The sequence below is a fragment of the Haliotis cracherodii genome, unplaced genomic scaffold, assembly GCF_022045235.1.
Source record: "Haliotis cracherodii isolate W230 unplaced genomic scaffold, xgHalCrac1.p SCAF_13, whole genome shotgun sequence".
NCBI lineage: Eukaryota > Metazoa > Mollusca > Gastropoda > Lepetellida > Haliotidae > Haliotis > Haliotis cracherodii.
Window position 1 is genome coordinate 28,064,100 of NW_027266268.1, and position 27,257 is coordinate 28,091,356.

The 27,257-nt window shown below is 41.2% G+C and overlaps 3 protein-coding genes across 3 annotated transcripts; 1 reads left to right on the top strand and 2 right to left on the bottom strand.

Moving 5' to 3' along the window:
* The first annotated feature begins 3,262 nt into the window (after positions 1-3,262).
* LOC139458582 (U1 small nuclear ribonucleoprotein 70 kDa-like) lies at positions 3,263-9,607 on the top strand. The gene is made up of 2 exons (XM_071240009.1): positions 3,263-3,289; positions 9,170-9,607. Exons 1-2 carry the CDS (start codon positions 3,263-3,265, stop codon positions 9,605-9,607), a joined length of 465 nt encoding a protein of 154 aa, XP_071096110.1.
* Positions 9,608-13,146: 3,539 nt separating this feature from the next.
* Positions 13,147-14,911, bottom strand: LOC139459364 (uncharacterized). Its single transcript, XM_071240826.1, has 3 exons — positions 14,815-14,911; positions 14,080-14,215; positions 13,147-13,249 (listed from the first exon to the last, which is right to left on the bottom strand). The coding sequence occupies exons 1-3, from the start codon at positions 14,909-14,911 to the stop codon at positions 13,147-13,149; spliced, it is 336 nt and encodes a 111-aa protein (XP_071096927.1).
* A 2,925-nt stretch (positions 14,912-17,836) lies between these two features.
* Positions 17,837-22,992, bottom strand: LOC139458583 (uncharacterized). The gene is made up of 4 exons (XM_071240010.1): positions 22,931-22,992; positions 21,095-21,213; positions 19,713-19,833; positions 17,837-18,086 (listed from the first exon to the last, which is right to left on the bottom strand). The coding sequence occupies exons 1-4, from the start codon at positions 22,990-22,992 to the stop codon at positions 17,837-17,839; spliced, it is 552 nt and encodes a 183-aa protein (XP_071096111.1).
* Positions 22,993-27,257: the final 4,265 nt, after the last annotated feature.

A 27,257-nucleotide genomic window follows, 5' to 3' on the forward strand; every position in this document is an offset into this window, starting at 1 on the left:
TGTTACTGATCTACCATGTAAACTGACGGGCAAAAGAAAGTATACACCCATGTCTGATTGTATCTAAATATCAAACAAACAAGAAATGGTTATTCCAACCAGGTTATGCATTTTGTGCTTTGAACCTTAGGTTTACAGTGTTTCGGCGATTGTTTTCAGCCTAGTATAGTTTTCCTAAATTTGGTTAAATCCAATTTTCAAGTGAATACTTTATTTTGTACGGCAGTTTACACTATGTTACTGACTATTGTATTACATTCTGGGGTTAGTTTACACTGTAACAGGTCACTCAAATATATTTTGCACGTGTGTAAATGTACAGGGTGTGTATTTAATGAAAAAACAACGCTGATTTACAAACATAACATCGGAGACACATTGTATTGTGTTCTTGCTGTGCCAAGTACCCCGAATACATGCCACGCCGAGACGAAGATGGATTCCTTTGTTTGTTTGTGTGTTTGTTTTTTATTTAACAGCGCACCCATCAATACTAAAGCCATATGATGGCAGACAATCCAGTATTTTACATGATGAGAATCGATATACGCAACTGGGATACGATGACATGGTGCAACCAAGTCAGTGAGTCTTTTATGTAGTTTATTGTTCTGGCAGGGAATAGTTGCACGTAATTAGGATCAGGATAATATGTAGTGGAGACACGGTGACAGGGACGTTCAGGATAACGACCCTTATCCCTACAAGGATCAGAGCATAGTGGGTTTGAATCCAATATTCGCGACGAAAATGATGTTTGGTTTGTCTGCACCAGACTCACAATGCATGTACATCAGTATATACAAGTTGTCTTTACATAGACATCTAGATACTTCAGTAGAACATGGATATGACAAACTACAACGGACTGGAGAAATCAGTTTGTTATATATGTTGTTCGTCATATACGTTTTCTCTCGGAAACTTTCGCCATCTTTGATCAAACAAAGCATAATAATTGCAGCATTGCCTTTTCATAAGCAGTGCCCATTGCTTAATATTTTAAAAGATTTAATTTATAACATTCATTTCTCAACGTTCAATTCTTAAGATTCATTTCATGACATTCTATTCATAACATTTCGGTCTCGTTTTGCTGACTGTATTCGAGAAACTGCCTCGTTGTGATTAGACAAAGTGTCATATGATGTACCAATATCCTGTACCAAGTCTTTACGAAACACCTCTGTTTATGTGTGCAAAGTGATATACTCACATAGAAAAACAGTAACAAAAATCGGTTATCACATGACATGTCATGTCATTTTGCCATTTACTTCCCATTCAGTGTCTTCATATGCTACTTTACATAATATCATCTTGAGAATCAGATACTGATCTTATAACGATCTCTTATTAAGTATAAGTGGTGTGTTGGACATTCGTCAAAAGAAAATAAATATGGTAGATATTTCAAAAGAACTATTAAGTTGGGGATAAAGTGATAACAAATAGGGATAGTGCTTACCATATTCAGGAGTCACCTAATGTGTTAATCTCTAGATCTAGATTCAGGAGTCTCGTAATGTGTTAATCTCTAGGTCTAGATTTAGGAGTCTCGTAATGCGTTAATCTCTAGGTCTAGATTCAGAAGTCTCGTAGTATGTTAATCTCTAGGTCTAGATTCAGGAGTCTCGTAGTGTGTTAATCTCTAGATCTAGATTCAGGAGTCACGTAGTGTGTTAATCTCTAGATCTAGATTCAGGAGTCACGTAGTGTGTTAATCTCTAGATCTAGATTCAGGAGTCACGTAGTGTGTTAATCTCTAGATCTAGATTCAGGAGTCACGTAGTGTGTTAATCTGTAGATCTAGATTCAGGAGTCTCGTAGTGTGTTAATCTCTAGGTCTAGATTCAGGAGTCACGTAGTGTGTTAATCTCTAGATCTAGATTCGGGAGTCTCGTAGTGTGTTAATCTCTAGATGTAGATTCAGGAGTCTCGTAGTGTGTTAATCTCTAGATCTAGATTCAGGAGTCTCGATCGATGCAATAACTGAATCCATTGCAACTAACAATTGTCTGTTGTTTTGTGTTTGTTTGTTGTTTATCGCCGCACTCAGCCATATTCCAGCAAAATGACACTTGTCTGTAAATAATCGAGTCTGGAACTGACAATCCAGTGATTGATATTATGAGTAACGATCCACGTCAATGGGGTACGATAACACGCCAGCATCCAAATCACCACCAACCAAGTCACCACCAAGTCGCCAGACCACCTGACCCATTAAGTGACTTCTCACAAGCATAGGTTCCTGGGTCTGAGACGAGCCAGGTGACCCCGGTGTTACGTAACATGTAGGTATATATATTACACCAACATGTATATGCATACCCTGGGAGTGCTTCAGAGGGATATCTGTGTACATCAGGCGAGAAGACGAGCAGGTGATTGGGCATATAGAAGGTGATTAGACTTACATCAGGTGATTCTACCTACGTCAGGTGATTCCACATTTATCAGGCGAAAAGACGAGCATCAGGTGATTCGACATACATCAGGTGATTAGACTTACATGAGGTGATTTGACGTACATCGGGTTGATTAGAGGTACATGAGGTGATTAGAGGTACATGGGGTGATTAGAGGTTCATGGGGTGATTAGAGTTACATGAGGTGATTAGAGGTTCATGGGGTGATTAGAGTTACATGAGGTGATTAGAGGTTCAGGGTGTGATTAGAGTTACTTGAGGTGATTAGAGGCTCATGGGGTGATTAGAGGATCATGAGGTGATTAGAGGTTCATGAGGTGATTAGAGGTACATGGGGTGATTAGAGGATCATGAGGTGATTAGAGGTTCATGAGGTGATTAGAGGTTCATGGGGTGATTAGAGTTACATGAGGTGATTAGAGGTTCATGAAGTGATTAGAGGTACATGGGGTGATTAGAGGTACATGGGGTGATTAGAGGATCATGAGGTGATTAGAGGTACATGAGGTGATTAGAGGTTCATGAGGTGATTAGAGGTACATGGGGTGATTAGAGGATCATGAGGTGATTAGAGGTACATGGGGTGATTAGAGGTTCATGGGGTGATTAGAGGTTCATGGGGTGATTAGAGGTACATGGGGTGATTAGAGGATCATGAGGTGATTAGAGGTACATGGGGTGATTAGACATACATCAAGTGATTAGAAATAGATCAGGTGATTTTACTTACCACAGGTGATGAAGCATACTCTGGAGACAATGCTGTTCAATGTGTAAAAATGCTCATAGTGTCCCTTTCCGTTTGGTACACGTGTGTACAATTCCACGACATGGTTCCCGTCACTGAGAAAAGGAAGGTGAGGTGGTGTAGCCTATTGGTTAATGCGTTCCCCCGTCACAACGAAGGCTTGGGTTCGATTCCCTATATTCCCCGATATCTAAAAGCGGTGTAGACCTGTTGAAAAGTATATTGTCTGTATTTAATAATGCCTGCCCTTGTAGATGTTTTAAGAGAACATGACAACCATTCTCCGCGCATGTGTACGAGGGGCGTTCAATAAGTTTAGCAACTTCAATATAAGACCAAGTCGCAAAATATGATTTGCGCTTTTATTTTTCAATACAATCTTCATTCACCTCAATACACTTATTCCATTTGTCCTTCAAGATTTTAATACCACTTTTATAGAAATACGCAGATTGGCCCTCTAACCAAGCCTCTGTGGCAGCCTTTATGTCCTCGTCATCCTGGAAGTGTCTTCCTCGTAGGGCAGATTTCATTTGCCGGAACAGGAAATAGTCACTGGGTGCTAAGTCTGGGCTGTACAGTGAAAAACCCCACCCTACAGCCCAGACTTAGCCCACAGTGACTATTTCCTGTTCAGGCAAATGAAATCTGCCCTAAGCACGCACGCACACACACACGCACGCACGCACACGCAGCCACGTGGCTCTATAAGTGCCGGGATGGAATAGATTTTCAGCAACCCATGCTTGTCGTAAGAGGCGAATAACGGGATCGGGTGGTTAGGCTAGCTCCTAAATGCGTGGATCGATGCTCACGATATCAATCACCAGAGTGTCTGGTCCAGACTCGATTATTTACTGACCGCCGTCATATAGCTGGAATATTGCAGAGTGTGGCGTAAAACAACAAACAAACAAACAAACAAACAAACAAACAAACAAAACAAACCACTAATGTTTACCTTGTATGTTTACCTAGTATGTTTATCACTATGTTTACACTGTATGTTTACCACGTTTCTACTCTCTGTTGCACTGTACTGCATGCTAACACCAAATGCTTATCAAGTATGATTATAACCACAGTTCATATACACAGTCTATGTCCACGATGTACGTCACCATTCTGTACCATTCTGTACAGTCTATGTTGAAGGGATCGTGGAGCTGATATAAAACACTGCGCCTTCATCAGAGAGCTTAATTTAATCTTTGTGATTTGACTAACTCTTGAGTCGGTCCCCATAGCGAAATGTTTATCAACCCAAGCCTTTGAAGACCAGGTTATACACCTGTGTAATAATTCACCCACAAGTCGCACACACCAGCTGACTATATATGCATAACCTAGGAAGGCAGTCTGGAGGGGACGTGTTTAAACAAAGGTCAGGGTTTCCTATTTAGCCAGATCAGAACAGGCCTTATTCAACCCCTCGGTTGTGAACCCAGTATCGAAGTCAGGCGTGAAAAGGGTGACGCTTGATGTTATTCACTGACACTTCAGGTCATGTTTGAAGACATAGATTTGTTTCTGATGCATGCATCCTTCCAGTGTGAGTGAGTGTTATTTTTGGCTGCATTTACCAATATCAATGAAGGGAACACCCGAAAACTCATCCCTCATTTTTACCTTGTTGGAAATCGAACCGGGGCCTTCATCGTGACCAGCGAACGCTTTAACCACTTGGCTACGACGCCGCCCCCTTCTAACATTTGACGGGGGACGGTTGGCCCAGTTGTCTAAAGCGCCGCGATTCGCTGTGCAGAGTTGCGTCCCTTGGACACGCCACAAACCTATGATTGTGGGTTCGAATCCCGGTTTGCCCCGATTATGTTTCTAGGTTTGTCAGCACCATACCCATGCTCGTGGGTTTCACCGAAGTTGTAAACGTCTGAGACCTGCATCACTTCGGGCTTTCCTCCCACATTAAGCTGACGCGCCGTGATGTAACTGGAATACTGTTAAAAGCGGCGTTAAACTCACTCACTCACTTATTCTAACGTTGACGGGAAGTCACGAGCAGTACGTTTTAATGTTACCATTATGTTTCTTGGCATTCATAGTGCACAAGTCCTGCACGCAAACTTTCCTCGCAATCATCGTCCACAAGATACAGTTTAGCGCCAAATGTGAAGGCAATTTCAGTGAGCGAGTTGAACAGCGTACGAAATGATGTTTTTTATACCGTTTTTGGTGTGGCGCGCAAAAGGTTATGACTTCCGGAACAACTGTTTATATATTATGTGTCATTGCTTACCTACGTGCAAATGTCGTCTGTGACGCGATCTTGTTTGCCTCATAATTTACGGATTGCACTGAAATTGTTTGGGTCCTATTTATCATATTTAAACTTACTATTTGACACTTATCCTTACTCTTGAAGTTATAGATATAATTAATGGACATGTGATGTAAAGTCTTGTAAACTCTTGTACCACTGTAGGATGGTCATACCAGAACACAGAAGCTGAGGACTGAGTGAGTGAGTGAGTTGGGTTTTAACGCCGGTTTTAACAGTATTACAGTTACATCACGACGTGTCAGTTTAATGTGGGAGGAAAGCCCGAAGTGATGCAGGTCTCAGACGTTTACCACTTCGGTGAAACAATCGAGCACGGGTATGGTGCTGACAAACCTAGAAACATAATCGGGGCGAACCGGGATTCGAACCCACAATCATAGGTTTCGCAAGGGGCGCAACTCTGCACATCAAATCGCGGCGACTTAAACGACTGGGCCGCCCGTGCCCCAAGAAGCTTAAGACAGATCAAGGCCTATATTACGTCATGTCATTCCTTGTTTCCCTGTCTGACAAAAGTTTGTGTTTGGTTTATGTATGGATACCGATGTAAACTGCCTGGCAAAAGGAGTATACACCGTTGTTTGATGGTGGCATAAATTAAGCAAACTAGAAATGAGTATTGATGGGCATGTATTTGATGTGGGTATCACAGGCGATACCACATGCACCTTGTCAATACGTATCTCTCAACAGGTGGATTGCACATGACGTCTCAAGGAATATAGGGGTGGCAGTTTCACAGTACGCAGTACTGAGTGAAGCAGGTATTGTCTTGATCAGTTTGAGATGGTTCACAAATACCAGACAGTCTCAACGCCGAATATGACCACTACAAGGAACAATGCACGCCCAGACTCGCCGTCTCATCGATATCGTCGAGTGCCTGATGACCTCATTGGGAATTCCTTGCCACCTGGCCCTCGGCGAAGCTTCCAACGATTCTGAAGAGGATGCCTCCTGATCTGACGATACAGATGATCCCATCCGTGTTCCATGGGGTTTAAGTCAAATGAGCGAACTGACCATGTAAGAAATGAGACATCATGCCCAGCCAAGACCCCTTGGACGATCCTTGCAGTGTCTTTCGTGTTGTAGGAGTGTTCCCCGATGCTGTTGGGAGGGCATGGTAATATGGGTTGAAGAGCGTCATTCCTATTGACCTGGGCGTTCAGGTTGCCACGGATGAAGACAAGTCCTGTCCGTTGGCTGCCAATAGTTTTCCACCAACCCCACAGCCACCATAAGGATGCATTTCTTGAATGCAGCCTGGAGCAAATCGTCTCAACCTTGCAACGATAAACACGATCATCATTATGGAATAAGTAGAATCTGATTTCGTCAGTAAAAACACTCTCTGCCAGTCAAGGATCTTCCAGCGTTGTAATGACCTTGCCCAGTACCGTCTTTGACGTTGATGTTCATGGATCAAGGTCATTCCACGGAGGGGGCGGTAGGCTCGAATACCTCCGAAACAGAGACGTGGTTGTACAGTGCATTGACAGATGCGGCGTGCTAACGTTGTTGCTACATCTTCCATCGCTGTGACATGTTGCGCAAAATTAAGTACTTGTCATCCAGTGGCGTCATCACGCTTTGTCTCTCTGATCTTGCCCTGTCCTATGTACTTACCGGTCTGTCTGTCATTTTTTACCATTTATACGTGAAGCTGACAAAAAGGTATTTAGCCATTTTCTGACGGCTGCACGTGCATCTTCCAGGCAAGGGTTTTCATATTGGACCTTAAGTCATAGTGTATCCGCGACTGTTTTCAACCAAGTAACATTTTATTTATGTAACGTTTTGTAACGTTTTATTTACGTATAGTTTAGTAACGTTTTGTTTACGTAAAGTTTATTAATGTTTTGTTTACGTAACATTTAGATACGTTTTGTTTACGTAACGTTTAGTAACGTCTTATTTATGTAACGTTTAGTAGCGTTTTATTTACTTAACGTTTAGTAACGTTTTGTTTTGTAGGGCAGTTACGTTTTGAAGTTATTAACATGCCTTTTTGAATATATCAAGCTGATGCAACACATTATTTGTATCACATGAAACGACACATTATTTGTAATACTTACAAAACATCATTTGTATCATAAGATATGGCACATTATTTTTTATCATATGATACAACACATTATTTGTATCGTATAATGCAACACAGTATTTGTATCACATGAAACGACACATTATTTGTAATACTTACAAAAAATCAATTGTATCATAAGATATGGCACATTATTTTGTATCATATGATACAACACATTATTTGTATCGTATGATGCAACATATTATTTGTATCACATCAAACGACACATTATTTGTAATACTTACAAACCATCATTTGTATCATAAGATATGGCACGTTATTTTGTAGCATATGATACATACATTTTTTGTATCACATGAAACGACACATTATTTGTAACACTTACAAAACATTATTTGTATAATAAGATTTGACACATTATTTTGTATCATATGATACATCACATTATTTGTATCGTATGATGAAACACATTATTTGCATCAAATGAAACGACACGTGCACATTATTTGTAATGCTTACAACACATCATTTGTATCATAAAATATGACACATTATTTTGTATCATTTGATATAACACATTATTTGTATCCTTAGACACATTATTTGCATCACATGAAAAAACACATTATTTATATCATATGAAACGACACGTTATCTGTATCATAAAATACAACACATTATTTATATCATACTATACAACACGTTATTTGTGTCATAAAATACAACAATTTTTTTGCTACCGTCAGTATCTAGGTAGTGCTGATATAAATATGAAATCACTGTCTTGTGAAGATTCAAAAACATGCATATAAGTTCGACAGGGATGACAATAAATACGGGAGGTGCTTAACCTTTTCCCATGAATGTATTGTCGTAGTTGCTGGATAACGGCGTAAATCCGCACTCTTGTGCAATACAAATTAGACAAACATTTGCCAGGAAATGCAATAGTCTATCGATCGGATTGGGAGAGAGATGCTTCGAAAAAAATATCTCCTTACGTGACAATTAGTTATCCACTAGGTGATTGTCTAACGCCTATAACATATCAATAACGGATCCAATAAGAAAGATTCCGAAACGTGATGGTGCAATATTTCAAGAAATTCTATAATTTCGACCCTTCTCAAATGGAACAAATATGCCTGTGGCAGGAACTTAATTGGTCTGAGAATATAAATATGATATGTTAAATAGATTTCTTGAATGATTTTTCTCTCGCGGCGTTAACACCAGTACTCATCAGGAGACCCATATGGATGCTGTACTGTTAGGGACTGTTGTGTATTGGTCGTTCTGTGTCCCAATTTGTCTCTTCTGTTTACCTAATTGTCATAACGATGATCGGTAATTAATGCTGTACCGTGACAAACTGTTGTGTGTTTGTAGTACTGTGTCCCACTTTGTATCTTCTGTTTACCTGTTTGTCATAACGACTATCGGTAATTATTGTTCTGATCCACATTAAACGTGATTTAACTATTGCTATTCAGAGGTAACCGGATATCAGATGCTGGATGTGCGTTTTTCAATTATCATCTTTTGTATTTGGGATGACACGTCGTTCTGCAATCAATGCCAATATAACACATTCGGAAATGAATTGCTTTCAACTAAAGAAACAAATTTGAGAGCAAGAGGTAGAGATACCGAAAAAGTGGGAGAGGCCTCTGAGGAAGGCGAAAGGAATAGGAAGAGGCCGCAGAGGAAGAGGGAGCGGCCGCCATGTCGTAGAAGAGTTGGCGAAGAGGGATAGGTATCAAAGAGATAGAGGAGGAAGAGGAGAGAAAGAGGGGAGGAAGAAGCGAGGAACTGATCGCAGAAGAAGAGGCGAAGGAGGGAGAGGCCGCAGAGGAAAGCAGAGGAAGAGAAGAGGTCGCAGAGGAAGAGGAGAGAAAGAGGGAGGGGCCTCCGAGGAGGAGGAGAGGAAGAAGCGAGGAATTGACCGCAGAGGAAGAGGCGAAAGAGGGAGAGGCCGCAGAGGAAAGCAGAGGAAGAGAAGAGGTCGCAGAGGAAAAGAAAGAAAGAGGGAGGGGCCTCCGAGGAAGAGGAGGGGAAGAGGGAGAGGCTAGTCGTTTAACAAGCCCACTTCAAACTTGTAGTATTGTAGTTGTGTGTGAATTCTCCGCACTAAGCAAGGCGCTGATCAATAATATATATATATATATATATGTTTAAGTGAGTTGTGCAAACACTTCGCGTACTGAAGATAACAGTTATCTTTTGCCTTTGTCTGCAACTGGGACTTAGATCAACAAATACATAAACACTTGGCCCAGACAAGTGAATAATTGCCTTGAAACACAAGGTCATAACGGCCCGCCCTGAACGTCTTGTGAGTTTGACACCACATACCCACGCGGATGTGCAGTCCTCGTGCCCGTGGGTAAACTAATCTCCTTGACAGTGTTTTATCCTGGAACATCTGCAGCTTGTATGCATGTATCGCGCTCTGTTTAAGTCCTGAAGTGCATGTGCAGTCAGCACTTATTTGACCTGATGGTCGACACAACTGTACTCACTATGTACATTAAAGGTAATCCAGATTGTTTCATGAGGTGAGGTGAAATGCGGATTAAAGTCGCTTTCAAGATTATTGCTCTAATTTAGCGACATATAGTACATGCACGTGTGCGTGCGTGCGTGCGTGCGTGCGTGTGTGGCTGCTTGTAATAGTCCGGGCTAATGCTGATCTTATAGTGCTAGCCCACTGAGATGCCATGCCGCAGTTTAACATGAATACCCCACTCAGACACAGTATACTGACTCCGAGCCGACCAGTCCTTGTTTCAGCCCCTTAATGCCGAGCTCTTTATGGTATGACGCGGGCGGGGGTCTCAGTCTTGAGAGGTTCGGGACAGTTTGTCAATCATGAAAGCAAATGTTTTCTGAAGTTTACTGAGAATACAAAAAGTGAAATGCTCCTCATTGATAGCATCTATGTGGAATTTGACAGGTAGGCAAGAAGTGCGTATCCCCATAGGTCTAATTGTGATTATCGTCTGACTCAACTGTTGCATATGGACCGGAATTTCTGCTCGGATTTCCAAGGTCAACGACGTTTGGGGTACCATCGACCATGCTCTTTCTTCGAAGATTCATGAACATTTTATAAACATTACATCTCATCCGCTCATCCGTGAGCGTCTGCGGCCTACTGGAAAAAGCGTCTGCCTTGAGAGCGGAAGTTTGGTGGTTCGTTCCCTTGTCGGCATCATGCCAAAAAACGTTAACAGATGGTACTTGTTGTTACCCTGGCGCTCGCAATTAAGGGGAAAAGAAAGACTGATCGGTTCTGAGCGTACTGTGTCTAAATGGGGTATTTCAGTGGGACAAAACTAGTACAATCACACACACACACACACGCACACACACACATACACACTCGCGCGCGCAGACACGTGGCTATATAAGTGCAATAATCTTGAACTCTTCGTTAAAACCCTTTTCATCTCATCTGTAGTCTAACCAGCCTACGCAGTCTCCATCACACGCCAGGTATATACGTGTATACATTGAGTCACTCAAGTGGACTGTTTAATACGAGTAAGCACTATTGTATTCGATAACGTTAGTTTGTTGCGTTTGGACATTGGACAATGGACGTATACAGAGATATTTTTTCTATAAATAATAAGCATCTCATTGTGGAATATATAAACACTGCTCTGATATTAGCACGTTACATCAAACAATAACATGTTTAGTACAGAAGTGTCATCTTACATAGTGATGTCACATATCTGCACTGGACTTGTGTTGTTTACCGACTTCAACTGTCACGTGTTTTGTACTTGGCGTACTGAGCAACACATGATGAAAACACTTGTTCGTAAATTTGTGCACAAATGTGTCGTGAAAAAAACGTGTTCATTCATTCATTCATTCATTCATTCATGCATGTGTGAGTGAGTGAGTGGTTCTCCCACTAAACTCTATGGCCTGAGTCACCTCCAACTTTAACATATTAAGCTGGCACGCCTCCAGAGCACTGATAGGGGGGGTCGGGTAGCGTGGTTAAAGCGTTCGCTCGTCACGCCGTAGACCCGGGTTCGAATCCCGACATGGGTATAATGTGTGAAGCCCATTTCTGGTGTCCCCCGCCGTGATATTGCTGGAATATTGCTAAAAGCGGCGTAAAACCAAACTCACTCACTCACCCATATCACTGATATACAATTCAAATCAGCGTTGATCTCAATCTTAACATACTTACGTATTTCTGACCACACAGAATCACAGAATATATCGGGACATGTTGTATGAAAACCAAATCAACCGTGTCGTACCTCAATACACATAAATACAAGCTCTAGATGCAGGGAAAACTGAATACTAGCTCTAGATATCCTTCTTCAATACACTGTACATCAGACTTGACTGTCATAGTCAGCTTTTTAGAAGGAAATGGGAAAGAAATAGTAGGAGGCATTAAAAAACCACAGAGTTAGAACAGGTAGGAGCGAGTTGGCTTTCACGCCGCTTTTAGCAGTAATCCAGCAACAAAACAGAGAGGTGCTTCTTACGTTGTACCCTTTTAGGAATCCGAACACAGGCCTTAGGCGTAACGAGCTTTAACCACTGGGCTATCCCGCCGCACCGTCCGCTTTACTAGAAACCAGTATTAAATACATAGACTAGTCATGTACACATTGTTTATTTACAGCTGCACATGATTTACCTGAAGGGAATATATCTACATAGGAAGTGAAGGCGACAAAACATTTCAATAAGAGAAAGAAATGTTGATGTTTGAAGTGTAACTGATGAAGGTTGAGTTCTGAAACTCAAACAAATCTATTTTATTAATATAACAGATAGATATATTACTAAATGAATACGTTATAATTATATGCTATATTCAGTTTTGGACGTGTATAAGTATGATATTTTACGTGAGCTTTAAAAGGAATATTTTGCGGAGAGTAGTACATTAAATATAGACTGTGTTCAATAAGAGTCTGGATTCACAAGCACGATGCGGATAAGGAATTTTCTACAGTGTATAAATCTCCAGTAATATATTGCTTGAAAGGTCCAGGAACCAATTCTTTGCCTGCTTTTCACTCGAAGTTGGGACCCGTGACGTTCCGGAGTAGAATAGGTCTTCAGCAACCCATGCATGTCGTAAAAGGCGATTAAGCTTGTCGTAAAGGGCTACTAAAGGGATAGGGTGTCAGGCTTGCTGACTTGGTTGATGCATGTCATCGTATCCCAGTTGCATAAATCGATGCTCATGAAGTCAATCACTGGATTGTCTGGTCCCGATTCGATTACTTACAGACCACCGTTATATAGCTGGAAAATTGCTTAGTGCGGCGTTAAACAACAACAAAAACAAACAAAAAGACAAACAAACAAACAAATTGTGAAGTTGGTCCGGCCATCACGCCTCACCATTGTGCCTGATTCGGACGTACGAAAACGTATTCACTGCACCATATTCACAGTCCTATACCGGACGAGTTCTCCGTTCAGGATACGTAGATTTTTCACAGCATATTGAAGCTGATATCATAAACAGAGACATGTGTAGGTGTGAGGTATGTTTATTTCAACGTGTATACAGGCCCGAGTTGTAGCAGAGCTGGCAGCGCTGATTCTTGCTGTGCTACTCCATGACAAATGTGTTGCAGTCGATCATAAACTCGTCAAACACGAACTTTACCATAGCATGGCCACAGTTTGAGGCCACCTCCTTGTAAGTACCAAACCTGAGAACAGGAACAAGAGTGAGTGAGTTAGGTTAACGCCGCTTTTAACAGTATTCCAGTTATATCATGGCGTGTCAGCTTAATGTGGGAGCAAAGCCCGAAGAGATGCAGGTCTCAGACGTTTACCACTTCGGTGAAACCCACGAGCACGGGCATGGTGCTGGTATGGGCAAACCGGGATTCGAACCCACGATAATAGGTTTCTGGCGTGCCCAAGGGACGCACATCTGCATAGCTTATTGTGGTGCCTTAGACGCCAGGGCCACCCGTGCCTTCACAAGAACAAGACACTTTAGTAGTGATAAGTATTTGTGTTTCTAGCCTCAATGACATTTCCATGAGTTGCTACACAAAAGAAATATTTCTGCTTCTGTATTGATTTAAATGAGTAAGTGAGTGAATTTGGTTTAACGCCGTTTTGAAAAGTTGTATCACTGAAAGTGAGTGAGTGAGTGAGTGAGTATAGTTTTACGCCGGTTTTAGCAGCATTCCAGCAATATCACGGCGGGGGACACGAGAAATGGGCTTCACACATTGTACCCATGTCGGGAATCGAACCCGGGTCTTCGGCGTGACGAGCGAACGCTTTAACCACTATGTTACCCATATCACTGAATGACAGAAGTGATGCAGGTCTTACACGCTTTCCACTTTTGTGAAACCCACGAGCAAAGGTATGGTGTTGACAGTCTTAGAAACATAATCAGGGCGAACCTGGATTCGAACCCAGAACTCCGCACAAGGAATTCCAGCGCCTTAGACAACTGGGCCACCTGTGTTCCCGTATTCATTAAAACTCCAGATTTTATAACATTGTCAAAGTGGCTTACCCGGAGAATCTTAGGACGTTGTTGACACACTGTACCGCAACACCGCAGGTGTCGACGTCGCCGACGACTTTGAGGCCTGTCTGTGGGTCATTCACGTACCCGATGCCTACTCTGCTGCAGGACTCGCGGAGGCGGTCTAAAGAGGGATAGTGAGCATGGAGAATAAATGAAGAATTAAGTGCATGAACAGTATACTCAGGGCAGATTAGACAGCCTTTGAACATGACAAGTGAATCCAGTTACACACTGCCACACATTATCATAGAACTGGGCTGGGATTCAATTTCGAAAAGGTTATTGTTTTTCGACACTCTCAAACCACTTTTTAACACATACAATATTATTCATTAATAACCAAACCTTTCTCCAAAATATTCTTGCCCCTTTCACCAAGAGGATGAAAAAAGCAGTTTGTGTGCGTGCGTGCGTGCGTGCGTGCGTGCGTGCGTGCGTGGGTGCGTAATATTTTACGCCGCTTTATAAAAACATATTCCAGCACTATCAAGGAGGCCCCCAGAAATGGATGGGCTTCACACATTCTACCAATGTTGGGCATCGAACGCGGACCTCCGGCGTGTGACGTGTGAACGCTTTAACCACTAAGCTACCCCTTTTAACGTCTTTTAGTAGGATCGAACCCCGGACCTTCCGCTCTCGGGACGGTCGCTCTACCACTACACCACTGAGACCGTCGTATATGAAAGGACATGTTGCGATGTTGCAGTGAAGTTGTACCTGACACGACCACGTCCATGCGGTTCAGGTTGCAGATGTTGGCGAGCCCCACTGTAGCAAGCATCAGCACCAGGAACACACTGCACACAAGCTGCATGGTGGATGATATCTCGCAGATAGCAAAATCTGGAACATGAATCAAAACGTAAAAAACTTCTTCAAAAGAGTTAAGGACCACCCGATTCTTTCATATTACTATAGACCGCCTCCGTGGTCTAGTGGTAGAGCGTCCGCCCGGAGAGCGGAAGGTCCGGGGTTCGATCCCCGACCGCGTCATACCAAAAGACGTTAAAAGATGGTACTTGTTGTTACCCTGTCTGGCGTTCGGCATTAAGGGGCTAAAACAAGGACTGGTCGTCTCGGAGTCAGTATACTGTGTCTGAGTGGGGTATTCATGTTAAACTGCGGCATGGTATCTCAGTGGGCTAGCACTATAAATCGGCATCAGTCTGGACTAGTACAAGCAGCCACACACACAGACTTGCATGCACGTCGCTATATAAGTTAAACCCAAACCTACTATAGTTCATCTGCCAAGCCATGACAGATATTAATTTGAAAGAATCGTGTGGTCCTTAGCTTCTTGTGAGTAGTATATATTGGGTAGTGTATATTGTTAGATATCATTCAACATTAAGTGATTTGCATTGTACATAGTGAACTACACGGTCTACAAATGAGAGAATATGTGCTGCACAAGCTGTTGTAAGAGAAGCCAAGTAAGAAATAAACTCGCATCGACGCGGAGATGAGCTTCACCATGCCTCAGCGGTATGGTGGCCGAGGGGGGACATGGCTTTCTCGCCTTCAGTTCTGGTCTTTGAGAAAGCGACAAAGCGATAACACGAGACGAGAAAGCGATTTCAGGAGACGAGAAAAATATAGCACGAGACGAGAATTCATTTCGCTTTCTCGTCCCATGTTATCGCTATTTGATATATAAACATGATGCAGGTGTACGGACGGTAATATATTTTATCAAAGTTTATCCAAAATGTATTCTTGTGCTTCGCTTCAATGGCTCTGGTAAAGAAATAAATATATCTCGGAATACATTTTAAGGGATGATATTAGAAGAGATTCTGTATGGAGTTTGAAACCCCGGTCCTATTTCATGGCGTATGCAACCAGCTTTGCTCCATGTTTCTGCTGACCGTTCTTCCACGATGTCTCTATTCCTACACCATTCCTTCCCAATTATACGCAGATGAAAACTTGGGCAATAGCCGCGGTATTAAACTGTATTGGCATCAATGACAAAATCTCGGATACAGTTTACAGTAATTGTGGCATAAAATTAACAAATAGAAATATTAAAGATTGAAGTCGACTGTTTTCTGTAAAACCAAAGTGATAATTGTAATATTAAAATGGTTAATGGTAAAATGATAAACATAGTGTATCTCAATAATTATTATACAATAATTTCAAAATAATGTCTACAACGTACACGAACTTTAATATCAAACAGGCGCTTCCCTGCTTAGATATTCCTTTATTTTTTTCCAACAGTATATATACTCAAATTAAAAAATAAAAGTGGCAGACACACGGACATACCTGTGGTTCTTTAACACTGTGCGGCGCAGGACTTGGGGGACGCCGTTCTGGAAACCTACTGGAGGCAGATGGCCACCACAGCGGCAGGGGACCATATGTTCACGGACTAAGACGGGGGAGCGGCGACACGACAGGATTATAGTCAACTCGATATTAATAAGTAAACATTAGTATGACTGTCGATACATCAATGGACAACCACTATCTCGACTCTACATCTGGCGAGTTGTTCGATGACGCTTGAGATCTGAATGGCCACAGTGTTTCTGTACGCATACCTGAACGCGTGGCGTAAGTCGGGGATTTGACGCATGTGTTGCGTTGTTATGTTATCTTAAGCCTTTGTTGTTGGCGTAAATGCATGCGTGTGGTATTGCACCTGGTGCTTGTGCCGTCACGCAGGGTGCAAGATACAAATGTTCATGTAAATGTGGCACTGCTACCAGGTTTGGCACAATTTGTCCGACGTCATTGACAGTGGAAACAATGGCCCGATGATGCATGTCATCGATCCCAATTGCGTGGATCGATGCTCATGATATTAATCACTGGATTGTCTGGTCCAGACTCGATTATTTACAGACCGCCGTCATATAGCTGGAATATTGCTGATTGCGGCGTTAAACAACCAACCAACCAACCAACCAACCAACCAACCAACCAACCAATGTATGAGTGAGAGTCAAACCCGGTTATTTTGGCCAACCTGGGTCCACGTGGCTACTCAACGTCCGTGCATCAGGATAGAAGTCTTAGTTAGGTTTACCAACGAAAATACTCAAGTTACTATAATCAAGTCAGAAATAGTAACTTCTATCATAATTTTTGTCAAAGCTTTTTATTGCCATCTTATAAGGTACAGACATGACCGATTATTCAACTTGTGTCTCATGAGAACCCTGTGCAGTGCAGTAAAATAGTTATTGTGTATGCATTTTATGATATATAACATTGCGAGTTAAACATAAACAAAAGTTAAAATAACACCAAAACAGTCGACCTTGAAGATTTCAGAATTGTTTCAGTTATTCAGTTCTCTCGATATTCAGGTAGTAGTTTATTAACTAGTTCGTGACTAGACTTTGAATCCAACATTTCGAGACAACCGAGGTTGACAGTATAACCAGTTGTTCTCAAATGACACTTGACACAAGCATGATGTCAGATCTGTACTCTACAACACACAGGTCGGACCACAGATGTGTGTTCACAAAGCCCCACAGCCAATAGCCCTCGACGGTATTTCAAAACTATCATATACGGGATTGCTCAGACTCTAACGTTTTAAAACTGAAAGATACCTTTTGGTAATCAAAGTCACTTGAATGACATCTTGTAAATGACTTCTTGCCTGCCAAGATCGAAATTATTTCAAGAACGTAAATGTCGTTTTATATTAATTGAAGATGTGGCTGTCCGTCCGTGGCGTGCGAACACAACCTATGGTCCGTGTGTATGTTCTTCAGTGAAGGCCTTGCGCATTTCGGGCCGCGATGACCCTCCTGAGCTCAGCCTCGAGCTCTTCCTCGGACAATGTCGTGACGTCAGGGGGATGTCTCTGGGAGTAGTTCAGCTTGTACATACTCTCTAGTACCTTCCTCATGTGCGTGTTGCGTTCTATCATACAATCAGACGCATCCACGTTCAAACCGAACTCAATCAGGGCATAGTCACAGTGAGGCAGTACGCGGACACACTCAGTGGGGAAGCTCCTGCAAGGTGATATATATATATATATAGATCATTACTTTGGTAGTCACAGTGTACGTGACACACTCAGTGCTCCAGCAAGGTGACATATACGGAGTATTACATGGGTGAGTCACAGTGTACGTGACACACTCAGTGGGGAAGCCCCTGCTAGGTGATATATAGAGAGTATTACATGGGCGAGTCACAGTGTACGTGACACACTCAGTGGGGAAGCCCCTGCTAGGTGATATATAGAGAGTATTACATGGGCGAGTCACAGAGTACGTGACACACACAGTGGGGAAGCCCCTGCTAGGTGATATATAGAGAGTATTACATGGGCGAGTCACAGTGTACGTGACACACACAGTGGGGAAGCCCCTGCTAGGTGATATATAGAGAGTATTACATGGGCGAGTCACAGTGTACGTGACACACTCAGTGGGGATATGGAGAGAGTATTACATGGGCGAGTCACAGTGTACGTGACACACTCAGTGGGGATATGGAGAGAGTATTACATGGGTGAGTCACAGTGTACGTGACACACTCAGTGGGGAAGCCCCTGCTAGGTGATATATAGAGAGTATTACATGGGCGAGTCACAGTGTACGTGACACACACAGTGGGGAAGCCTCTGCAAGGTGATATATAGAGAGTATTACATGTGCGAGTCACAGTGTACGTGACACACACAGTGGGGAAGCCCCTGCTAGGTGATATATAGAGAGTATTACATCGGCGAGTCACAGTGTACGTGACACACACAGTGGGGAAGCCCCTGCTAGGTGATATATAGAGAGTATTACATGGGCGAGTCACAGTGTACGTGACACACTCAGTGGGGATATGGAGAGAGTATTACATGGGTGAGTCACAGTGTACGTGACACACTCAGTTGGGAAGCCCCTCCTAGGTGATATATAGAGAGTATTACATGGGTAGTCACAGTGTACGTGACACACTCAGTGGGGATATGGAGAGAGTATTACATGGGTAGTCACAGTGTACGTGACACACTCAGTGGGGATATGGTGAGAGTATTACATGGGTAGTCACAGTGTACGTGACACACTCATTGGGAATATGGAGAGAGTATTACATGGGTAGTCACAGTGTACGTGACACACTCAGTGGGGATATGGAGAGAGTATTACATGGGTAGTCACAGTGTACGTGACACACTCAGTGGGAATATGGAGAGAGTATTACATGGGTAGTCACAATGTGCGTGACACACTCAGTGGGGATATGGAGAGAGTATTACGTGGGTGAGTCACAGTGTACGTGACACACTCAGTGGGGATATGGAGAGAGTATTACGTGGGTGAGTCACAGTGTACGTGACACACTCAGTAGGGATATGGAGAGAGTATTACGTGGGTGAGTCACAGTGTGCGTGACACACTCAGTGGGGATATGGAGAGAGTATTACGTGGGTGAGTCACAGTGTACGTGACACACTCAGTAGGGATATGGAGAGAGCACTGCATGGGTAGTCACAGTGTACGTGACACTCATGCAGGGTGATATATGGGGAGTTGACACACTCAGAGGGGAAGCTCCTATAAGGTGATATATAGAAAGGATTAAAAGGGTAGTCACAGTGAGGTAGTACGTGACACAGTAATATAAACATCCTTGACCTGCAGAACTGGAGCTCGTTGTTGCCGCTGCATGTGACGGTTGTGTCGCAGGTGTCCATGTCATCGTTCTTTTCCAGGGGATACTTCAGTTTGGTTCGTCCACAAATCTCCCCGTTGTCCTCTGATGTCAACAAAAGCAGATTGTATAGGTCCTTATACACATTGCACACCATCTTCTATCATCCCGGGGATTCTATCGCCATTCCATCAGGATTAATACCCTGAACACATTCGCTGTCGTGGATTCCTTCGAGGAGTGACCTCATGATCTTAAACTATCTTATTATTCATTACCTTCCAACAAGAATTGTCTCGCAAAGGTATTTTGATTGGACGGCTATTTTAGCGCCATGTCAGTGGAAATGACCCCCAAAAACGTCACTATAGTAGCGAATTGGTTCATTGTATTTGCGATGGTACAAATGAGCTACTGGATAATTGAGAATGACGACAACATAAGCATCCAAGCACATTAGTACGGACCCGGGGCCAATGTTATAAAGCGAGTATAGCATTCCTATCGTTGGTCTAGGTGAAAGTACGTGGGTGTTAAGACGGAGAGCAACATTGTTTCATGTTTTGGTTTGGTGCTGAGGGTGGGAATCCTGTCAGAATCGTTAAGAGGAATAGATGACTTTAAATGCCTTCGGTGAAAGTTCCCAATGATAACCAGATGCATATATAACATGATCCTGAAAATAGCACAGTATCTTTAACAATACACTTGAAATGAATTATAGTTCATAGGAATGTATATTTGGGTGGTTTATGCCTGGTTGACACGAGAATAACTGAACACCATATCTAATATTCAACTTTAGAGGAAACAAGTTGATAAATAAAGGAAAGGCATTCGTTAAATCAAAGTGCCGCGTTACTTGCAATTCTTAATCAATCACATTTTGATGTCGAATGATATACAGTTTTTTGTATCAAAGATGAGTATATCAATAATACGTTTTAACAATGATGTAACAAGAAAACATGGCTGAGATCAGCTAGCGATATTTAAATTTGGATGGAATTACTGTGACAAAGGCCACACAAAATAGCCTCCTTAAACTTTTTGAACGATCCTCGTGATCTTGAGTTTCTTTCATCATCACCACAACTAGACTTATTTGAGTCTCTCTCATCGTAACCACAGCTAGACTTGAACATCTCTTCGATTAGCCTTACCAACATATAAGCCATTCTGAACATTTCTATACAAAATACAACTATTCCACAAAAAGGTTCAGTAGTAACTGACATTTCAAACTGTCACATACGAATTAATATGTTACATAATCCGAATCATGCAGCAGGGACCCTTGTGTAAAGACATATAATCACCAACATTGTGTTAGCACATGTCTGGTGCAAATATAACCTGTACCTACTGTGTACAAATACATCGAAGAACTCCAGTGAACACTCCGCGGAGACTCTGTATGTCCCTTCCAGCAGCAGCATCACCATGACGACAGTCCACAGCTTCATTGTGGAAGATAGAGATGTCCTGAAACAGTAACAACACATTACAGGTGACTCCCCGCACGGTTAGTGTTGATCTAAACATTAAGTCTTGTTCCGCATTGCGCATTGTCTATGGTTTGCTCCCCTGTGTCCGGCTGAAGTCAACAATATGTTTTTAGCCTTGTAAATCCTATTAAAGATTGCAATATTGCACATTGTAATTTGAGCCTAGAGTAATACATTTAAGACACAGTTACTTTTATATTAAATATTTATTTATATCTTTAGATTAAATATCGATATTGATTTCAATTAATTATGAAAATATTTTGTGGGTCCCTTTCATCCTTCTTGGCATTGAAAAATATACTAGACACAACTATTACCGCAATTTAAATAAATAAATTGTTAGTCATACCATGTCATTTGATTGTTTAACCAAAACATGTTTATGCTTTCCCATGATTTAATATTGAATTAGACCAAGCTCACAAACAGTCAACTGTTTCCTGATTGGCTGATAATAACCTATAATACCTTTTAGGAAAAAGATTTCACTCAATTCTGTCTGTTGATGAATCAGACACAACTCTTTATATGATTTTTATGACCTTAAGTTTTCTTTGGACAACTGAATGCCACGGGGTTATATTCCAGTGTTACCCCGAGAGAAACCAATTTTAACACTTAAAAAAGAGACTTTACAGTTAGAACGGTGCTATTACAAGACGATGACGGGCAATATGTCAGCCATACAAAAAAGTAAAAAAGTGTCATCTACAGGCCATACAGGAATACATAAACATTGCCATGTTCATATCATGCAGGAATACATAAACATTATCATGTACATGTCATGCAGGAATACATGAACATTGTCATGTACATGTCATGCAGGAGTACATACACATTGCCATGTACATGTCATGCAGGAATATATAAACATTGCCATGTACATGTCATGCAGGAATATATAAACATTGTCATGTAGGAATACATGAACATTATCATGTACAAATCATGCAGAAATACATATACATTGCCATGTTCATATCATGCAGGAGTACATGAACATTGTCATGTACATGTCATGCAGGAGTACATAAACATTGCCATGTACATGTCATGCAGGAATATATAAACGTTGTCATGTACAAGTCATGCAGGAATATATAACAATTGTCACGTACAAGTCATGCAGGAATATATAAACATGGTCATGTACATGTCATGCAGGAATATATAAACATGGTCATGTACATGTCATGCAGGAATATATAAACATTGTCATGTACATGTTATGCAGGAATACATAAACAATGTCATGTGCATGTCATGCAGGAATATATAAACATTGTCATGTACATGTTATGCAGGAATACATAAACATTGTCATGTGCATGTCATGCAGGAATACATAAGCTGCATAAAATATTGAATATGCATATCTAAAATGCTTGCGGAATACTGTTAACATTTCTTCAGTAATATTCCAAGAATATAAAATATGATAGTCTTTGAATGGCATTTAGAAGTGATACACATAAGGAAGAGATTTACTTCCGTTTGCCCATTGTGCAGTGTCAATTACCAGTCAGTGATAATTGAAATCATGGCTTCCATTTGTCGATTGCTAATCACCTATCAGCGCCAATTAACTGTTGGCTTCCCTTGTTACGTTTCCACCTTTTGCTATCTCATTACTTGTGTTGTTCTTGCAGGTACATATATATGTTCTCTGCTTCATACCATTTATTCACCTGATGAAGGAGTAAGTATATACTCCGAAACGTTGTGTTCCTCTTAATAAAGATGTTAACATCCATAACTTCTCTTCCAAAAACTATGATGCATCGCTAAAGTTACAGAGGTAGTTACAAAAAGTCACTGAGAAGAAGCGCTATGGCGGACATACCTTCTGGTTGATCGAGGTTGGCTGTGTGTGTCGCTTCCAGCAGGAAGAGCATCTCCACGTTAGCTAATCCCGCGCTACAATCTGTTGTCGGGATTAGATTTGACAACAATCAATGTGGACATATGTGGCAAGAAAGTATCAAATATGTAAATATTCTAGGGAGGGTATTAACGTTAATCAATGGCATGCAGCTTAGGAAAATACTCATAACGACAGTTTGGGTCGAATCTTGTACATTCTTCCAACAAAGGTTAGATGTAGCAGACTCGACCTACACGCTTGTTATAGGATTACTCAAGCGCATGTTACAGGATATCATGGCCTCATGTTATAGACTGACCTGACCGCGTGTTACAGGCTGATCTGACCGCATGTTTCAGGCTGATCTGGCTGCATGTTTTAGGCTGATCTGACCGCATGTTTCAGGCTGATTTGACCGCATGTTTCAGGCTGATCTGACCGCATGTTACAGGCTGATCTGACCGCATGTTTCAGGCTGATCCGGCTGCATGTTACAGGCTGATCTTACCGCATGTTTCAGGCTGATCTGACCGCATGTTTCAGGCTGATCTGACCGCATGTTTCAGGCTGATCTGACCGCATATTACAGGCTGATCTGACCGCATGTTTCATGCTGATCTATGTTTCAGGCTGCTCTGACCGCATGTTACATGTACATCTTTATAGGTTATATTCTGTAACAGAACATTCTACTTGTTATATTCTAAGGTTTTGAGGATTGTACAAATGTATCATGTGTCGCCGAACCCGGGGTCGACTGTGACACATCCACACAACATACAATGCGGATACACGCTGGCAACACAATTTGAAACATTCACGTGAATATCAAAAAAGGAAAGAAATTCGTTCCAAATGTAAATTATTGAAGTGTTGCCATACTCACTCGCTGACAACCAACTGTCCATTCCTGAAATATAACAATATAGTAACGTCACAGATGTTTTAAATCTGTATAGCCAAAACTCACATTATCAGATTTTAAACATAATGATGGGATATGCTGCCGTACTTATATCAGTATCCTCCAAGTGATGGTATCTTATGTTGTGAATAAATGAGCGACTGAGTGGGTATTTGAATATTCACGTCCAAACATCTTTTATAGTTTCCACAGACGTTCATGTAAATTCCCTTCAAACAAGTGTCCTGACCCCATTATATAATTGTTGTGTACGGAAGGTCATCAGGGCCATGACATGTTTTATTGTCTTGAAAATTCAAGACTTAGTTGAAAACTTCAAAATACTTTAAAAAAAAACACCCCAAAAAACAAGGCTGAAAACTTATCCTGAAAATATAAGCAATAATGTTGAAAATTATGTAATACTATCTTGAAAATTCAAGTTTTTAATTGTAAATTCAAAATAAACTGAACTCATCAAATAAACTGCCCAAAGCTTCACTTTCCACTTTGTAACGAATCTGTTGCCACATAAGAAAATGAATTTTTAAGATAAGTATTTGAATTTTCAAGAGGGAATCTTGAATTTTCAAGATATATTTTTTAAAAGCGTTGCCCTAATGGGCTTCTGTAACTGTTTGTTCATTTTAAAACCGGCGTTTGTAAGCGATTAAAACATTTCTTATATCTACACGAAATTACCTGTGAAGTTTCCCTTTTTACTGGATCATCTTTTGACGCTGTTTGCTCTGTCACATCTTTATAGAAATTATAGAATGTATGTACTGCATTCCTGGGATTATGTTACCGTGCATAGGTGCTGTTGTTTTATATATATGCCCTTGAGAAATACAGAAAGTAAATCTCCTTTTCTTCCTTTGGGCAAAAATAATGCATTTTTTAATTATTATTTATTTGTATTCCAACAAATATGTATTTTCAAATGTTCATGATATTTATTTTGTAGTTTTATATAAATTATATTTTCAAACGCCTTGAAATATTTCCGCAGACCCAACACCCTATAATTTCAAACACGGTAGACGTGAATGAAAGGACACCATTTCGCCGATAAACTAGCTCGAAATTAAAATTGGCCGACGAAATGTTTCAAAGGTCGCCGCATGAATCGATTTGACCATCGCTTAGAAGTAATGACGCGTTCACGAATTCGTTCTTCCGCGATTTACGGCGAATGTCGGTTTAAAAGTGAGAATCGATCGCGAAATCGCTGGTTGCGATCGGTTTTCGAAAGATTTCGCGACGTTTCACAACGATCGATTTGAAAATGAAGTTAATTCGATTGAAAAGCTCCATAAATTCTGATCTTTCCAAATAATGATGTACGTCCTTCAATCAAAGTTGATTGAAAGTATTTTGGCACTGCTCGTTTTTCCAAAATATGGATCAAGACAAATTGACCCAAAGTAATCATGACAGCATTACACTGTGTACGGGGTAGAATAGGTCTTCAGCAACCCATGCTTGCCGTAAGAGGCGACTATGCTTGTCATAATAGGCGACTTACGGGACCAGGTGGTTAGGCTCACTGACTTGGTTGATGCAGGTCATCGTATCCCAATTGCGTACATCGATGCCCATTGATGTCAATCACGGGATTGTCTGGTCCAAACTCGATTATTTACAGACCGTTGTCAAATATTGCTGAGTGCGGCGTTGAACAACAAACAAACAAACAAACTGTGTACACAACAGGAGGTTTTATACATTTGCTGGATATTCCATCGCATCAAACTTATGAGTAGTTATAACTTTCATTCTTAAGGTCACTGTTACTCTCTGTGCCAAGTATAATGTTAAATACTGTGACTAGAGCGAGGACCACCCACACTCGCCAGAACAGAAATGCATGAACGAGCTCGAGGAATTCAAATTGCCTTATACAGATCGAATGTAATTTCAAGTTTACAGCTGAAAACGAAACTACGTTCTCCGCACTCGTTGATCGTTGATAGAATCACTGGAAAGCCGTGGTGGTTTATTAAGAACAGTTTTCGATACGATTGAAATGGTTCGTATTTTGTCTTAGAAAAATCATTTTAATCATAAAAAATCCGTCTTTAATCGATGAGAATGTACATTGTACATCTCAGTTAGTTGTTAAACATTCTGCAACTAATCACAATGGATATTACAAAACAGCTTCAGCCTCCATGAATACGAGCTGTACTGCGTAAAATTTACATACTTATTGATGAGGACATCTTAACAAGATGCTTGTAATCCTCTTAACGCTCTCTAAACCTGATTTCAGGTCAATATACCAGCTGACTGACTGACTGATATAGAAGATTTAACGTGCGCTTTCCGACTGCAGCGTATTTCGCACACGGGCCTGGCCAGACCATTTAGTGTATTCCGAAAAGGGTGAAAGTGGTGTGTGCAACCCAAGAGGGGTCTTTTAGGGGTTGCTTAATTATATTGAATTTTTGGAATTTTAAAATTTGGAATAAATATACCAGCTAAAGTATTGCTGTTAATGTAAGGGGCGGTCGGGTAGCTTAGTGGTTGAAGCGTTCGTTCATCACGCCGAAGACCCGGGTTCGATTCCCGACACGGGTACTATGTGTGAAACCCATTTCTGGTGTCTCCCGCCGTGAAATTGGTGCAATGTTGCTAAAAGAGGCGTAAAAACATACTCACTCACTCACTGTTAATGTACACTTACTGATAACAATACGTATGTTTCAACAAACTCTTCTTTAATCTCAGTCTAGTTATGTACACCATGGCCTGTGAGAGGGAAGGGTTTTACGTAGTAAATTGCAAAGGATGTGGACATTCTGTGGCAAACATTATGGTGTAATTCTGACGTCGCTCGTCAAAACAATTGCCAAGCATGTAAGTATTGACTCTAACAAAACTTTCCACTAAGGGCCGTAATTAATGTACATGTAATACATGTCAATGTAGTACATTGTTTGATTAGTTCATTGAGAAGTGTATTGAAAGGCAGGGAGGTTATGTTGTAAAATAACATTATAAACACTTTCACAATTGTTGGTTTTGTTTGCTAGGCTTAAAACCTTTTGACCAGCCCTCGTATTCACCTGATGGAATCAGCATTATACCAGCTATATACTGCCATTTAGAAACTGGCCAAATGTCACTATATATATATATATATATATACAAAAATGAGGTAAATGTTCACTCGGTGTATATCCTGTAGTGAAGCCTGATGGTGTTATAAATATTTTTGGTTGCATTTTGGAAGCCCCGAGTA

Excerpts from the sequence above, each read along its gene's own strand:
- LOC139458582 (XM_071240009.1), top strand. The coding sequence starts at position 3,263 with ATGGTTCCCGTCACTGAGAAAAGGAAG. Across the intron at positions 3,290-9,169 it reads CCGTCACTGAGAAAAGGAAG|CAAGAGGTAGAGATACCGAA; the intron begins GTGAGGTGGTGT and ends CAAATTTGAGAG.
- LOC139459364 (XM_071240826.1), bottom strand. The coding sequence starts at position 14,911 with ATGCAGCTTGTGTGCAGTGTGTTCCTGGTGCTGATGCTTGCTACAGTG. Across the intron at positions 14,216-14,814 it reads CATGGACGTGGTCGTGTCAG|ACCGCCTCCGCGAGTCCTGC; the intron begins GTACAACTTCAC and ends ATCCCTCTTTAG. Across the intron at positions 13,250-14,079 it reads AACGTCCTAAGATTCTCCGG|GTTTGGTACTTACAAGGAGG; the intron begins GTAAGCCACTTT and ends TCCTGTTCTCAG.
- LOC139458583 (XM_071240010.1), bottom strand. The coding sequence starts at position 22,992 with ATGTTAACATCTTTATTAAGAGGAACACAACGTTTCGGAGTATATACT. Across the intron at positions 19,834-21,094 it reads CTTCGATGTATTTGTACACA|AGGACAACGGGGAGATTTGT; the intron begins GTAGGTACAGGT and ends TGTTGACATCAG. Across the intron at positions 18,087-19,712 it reads AACGAGCTCCAGTTCTGCAG|GAGCTTCCCCACTGAGTGTG; the intron begins GTCAAGGATGTT and ends ATCACCTTGCAG.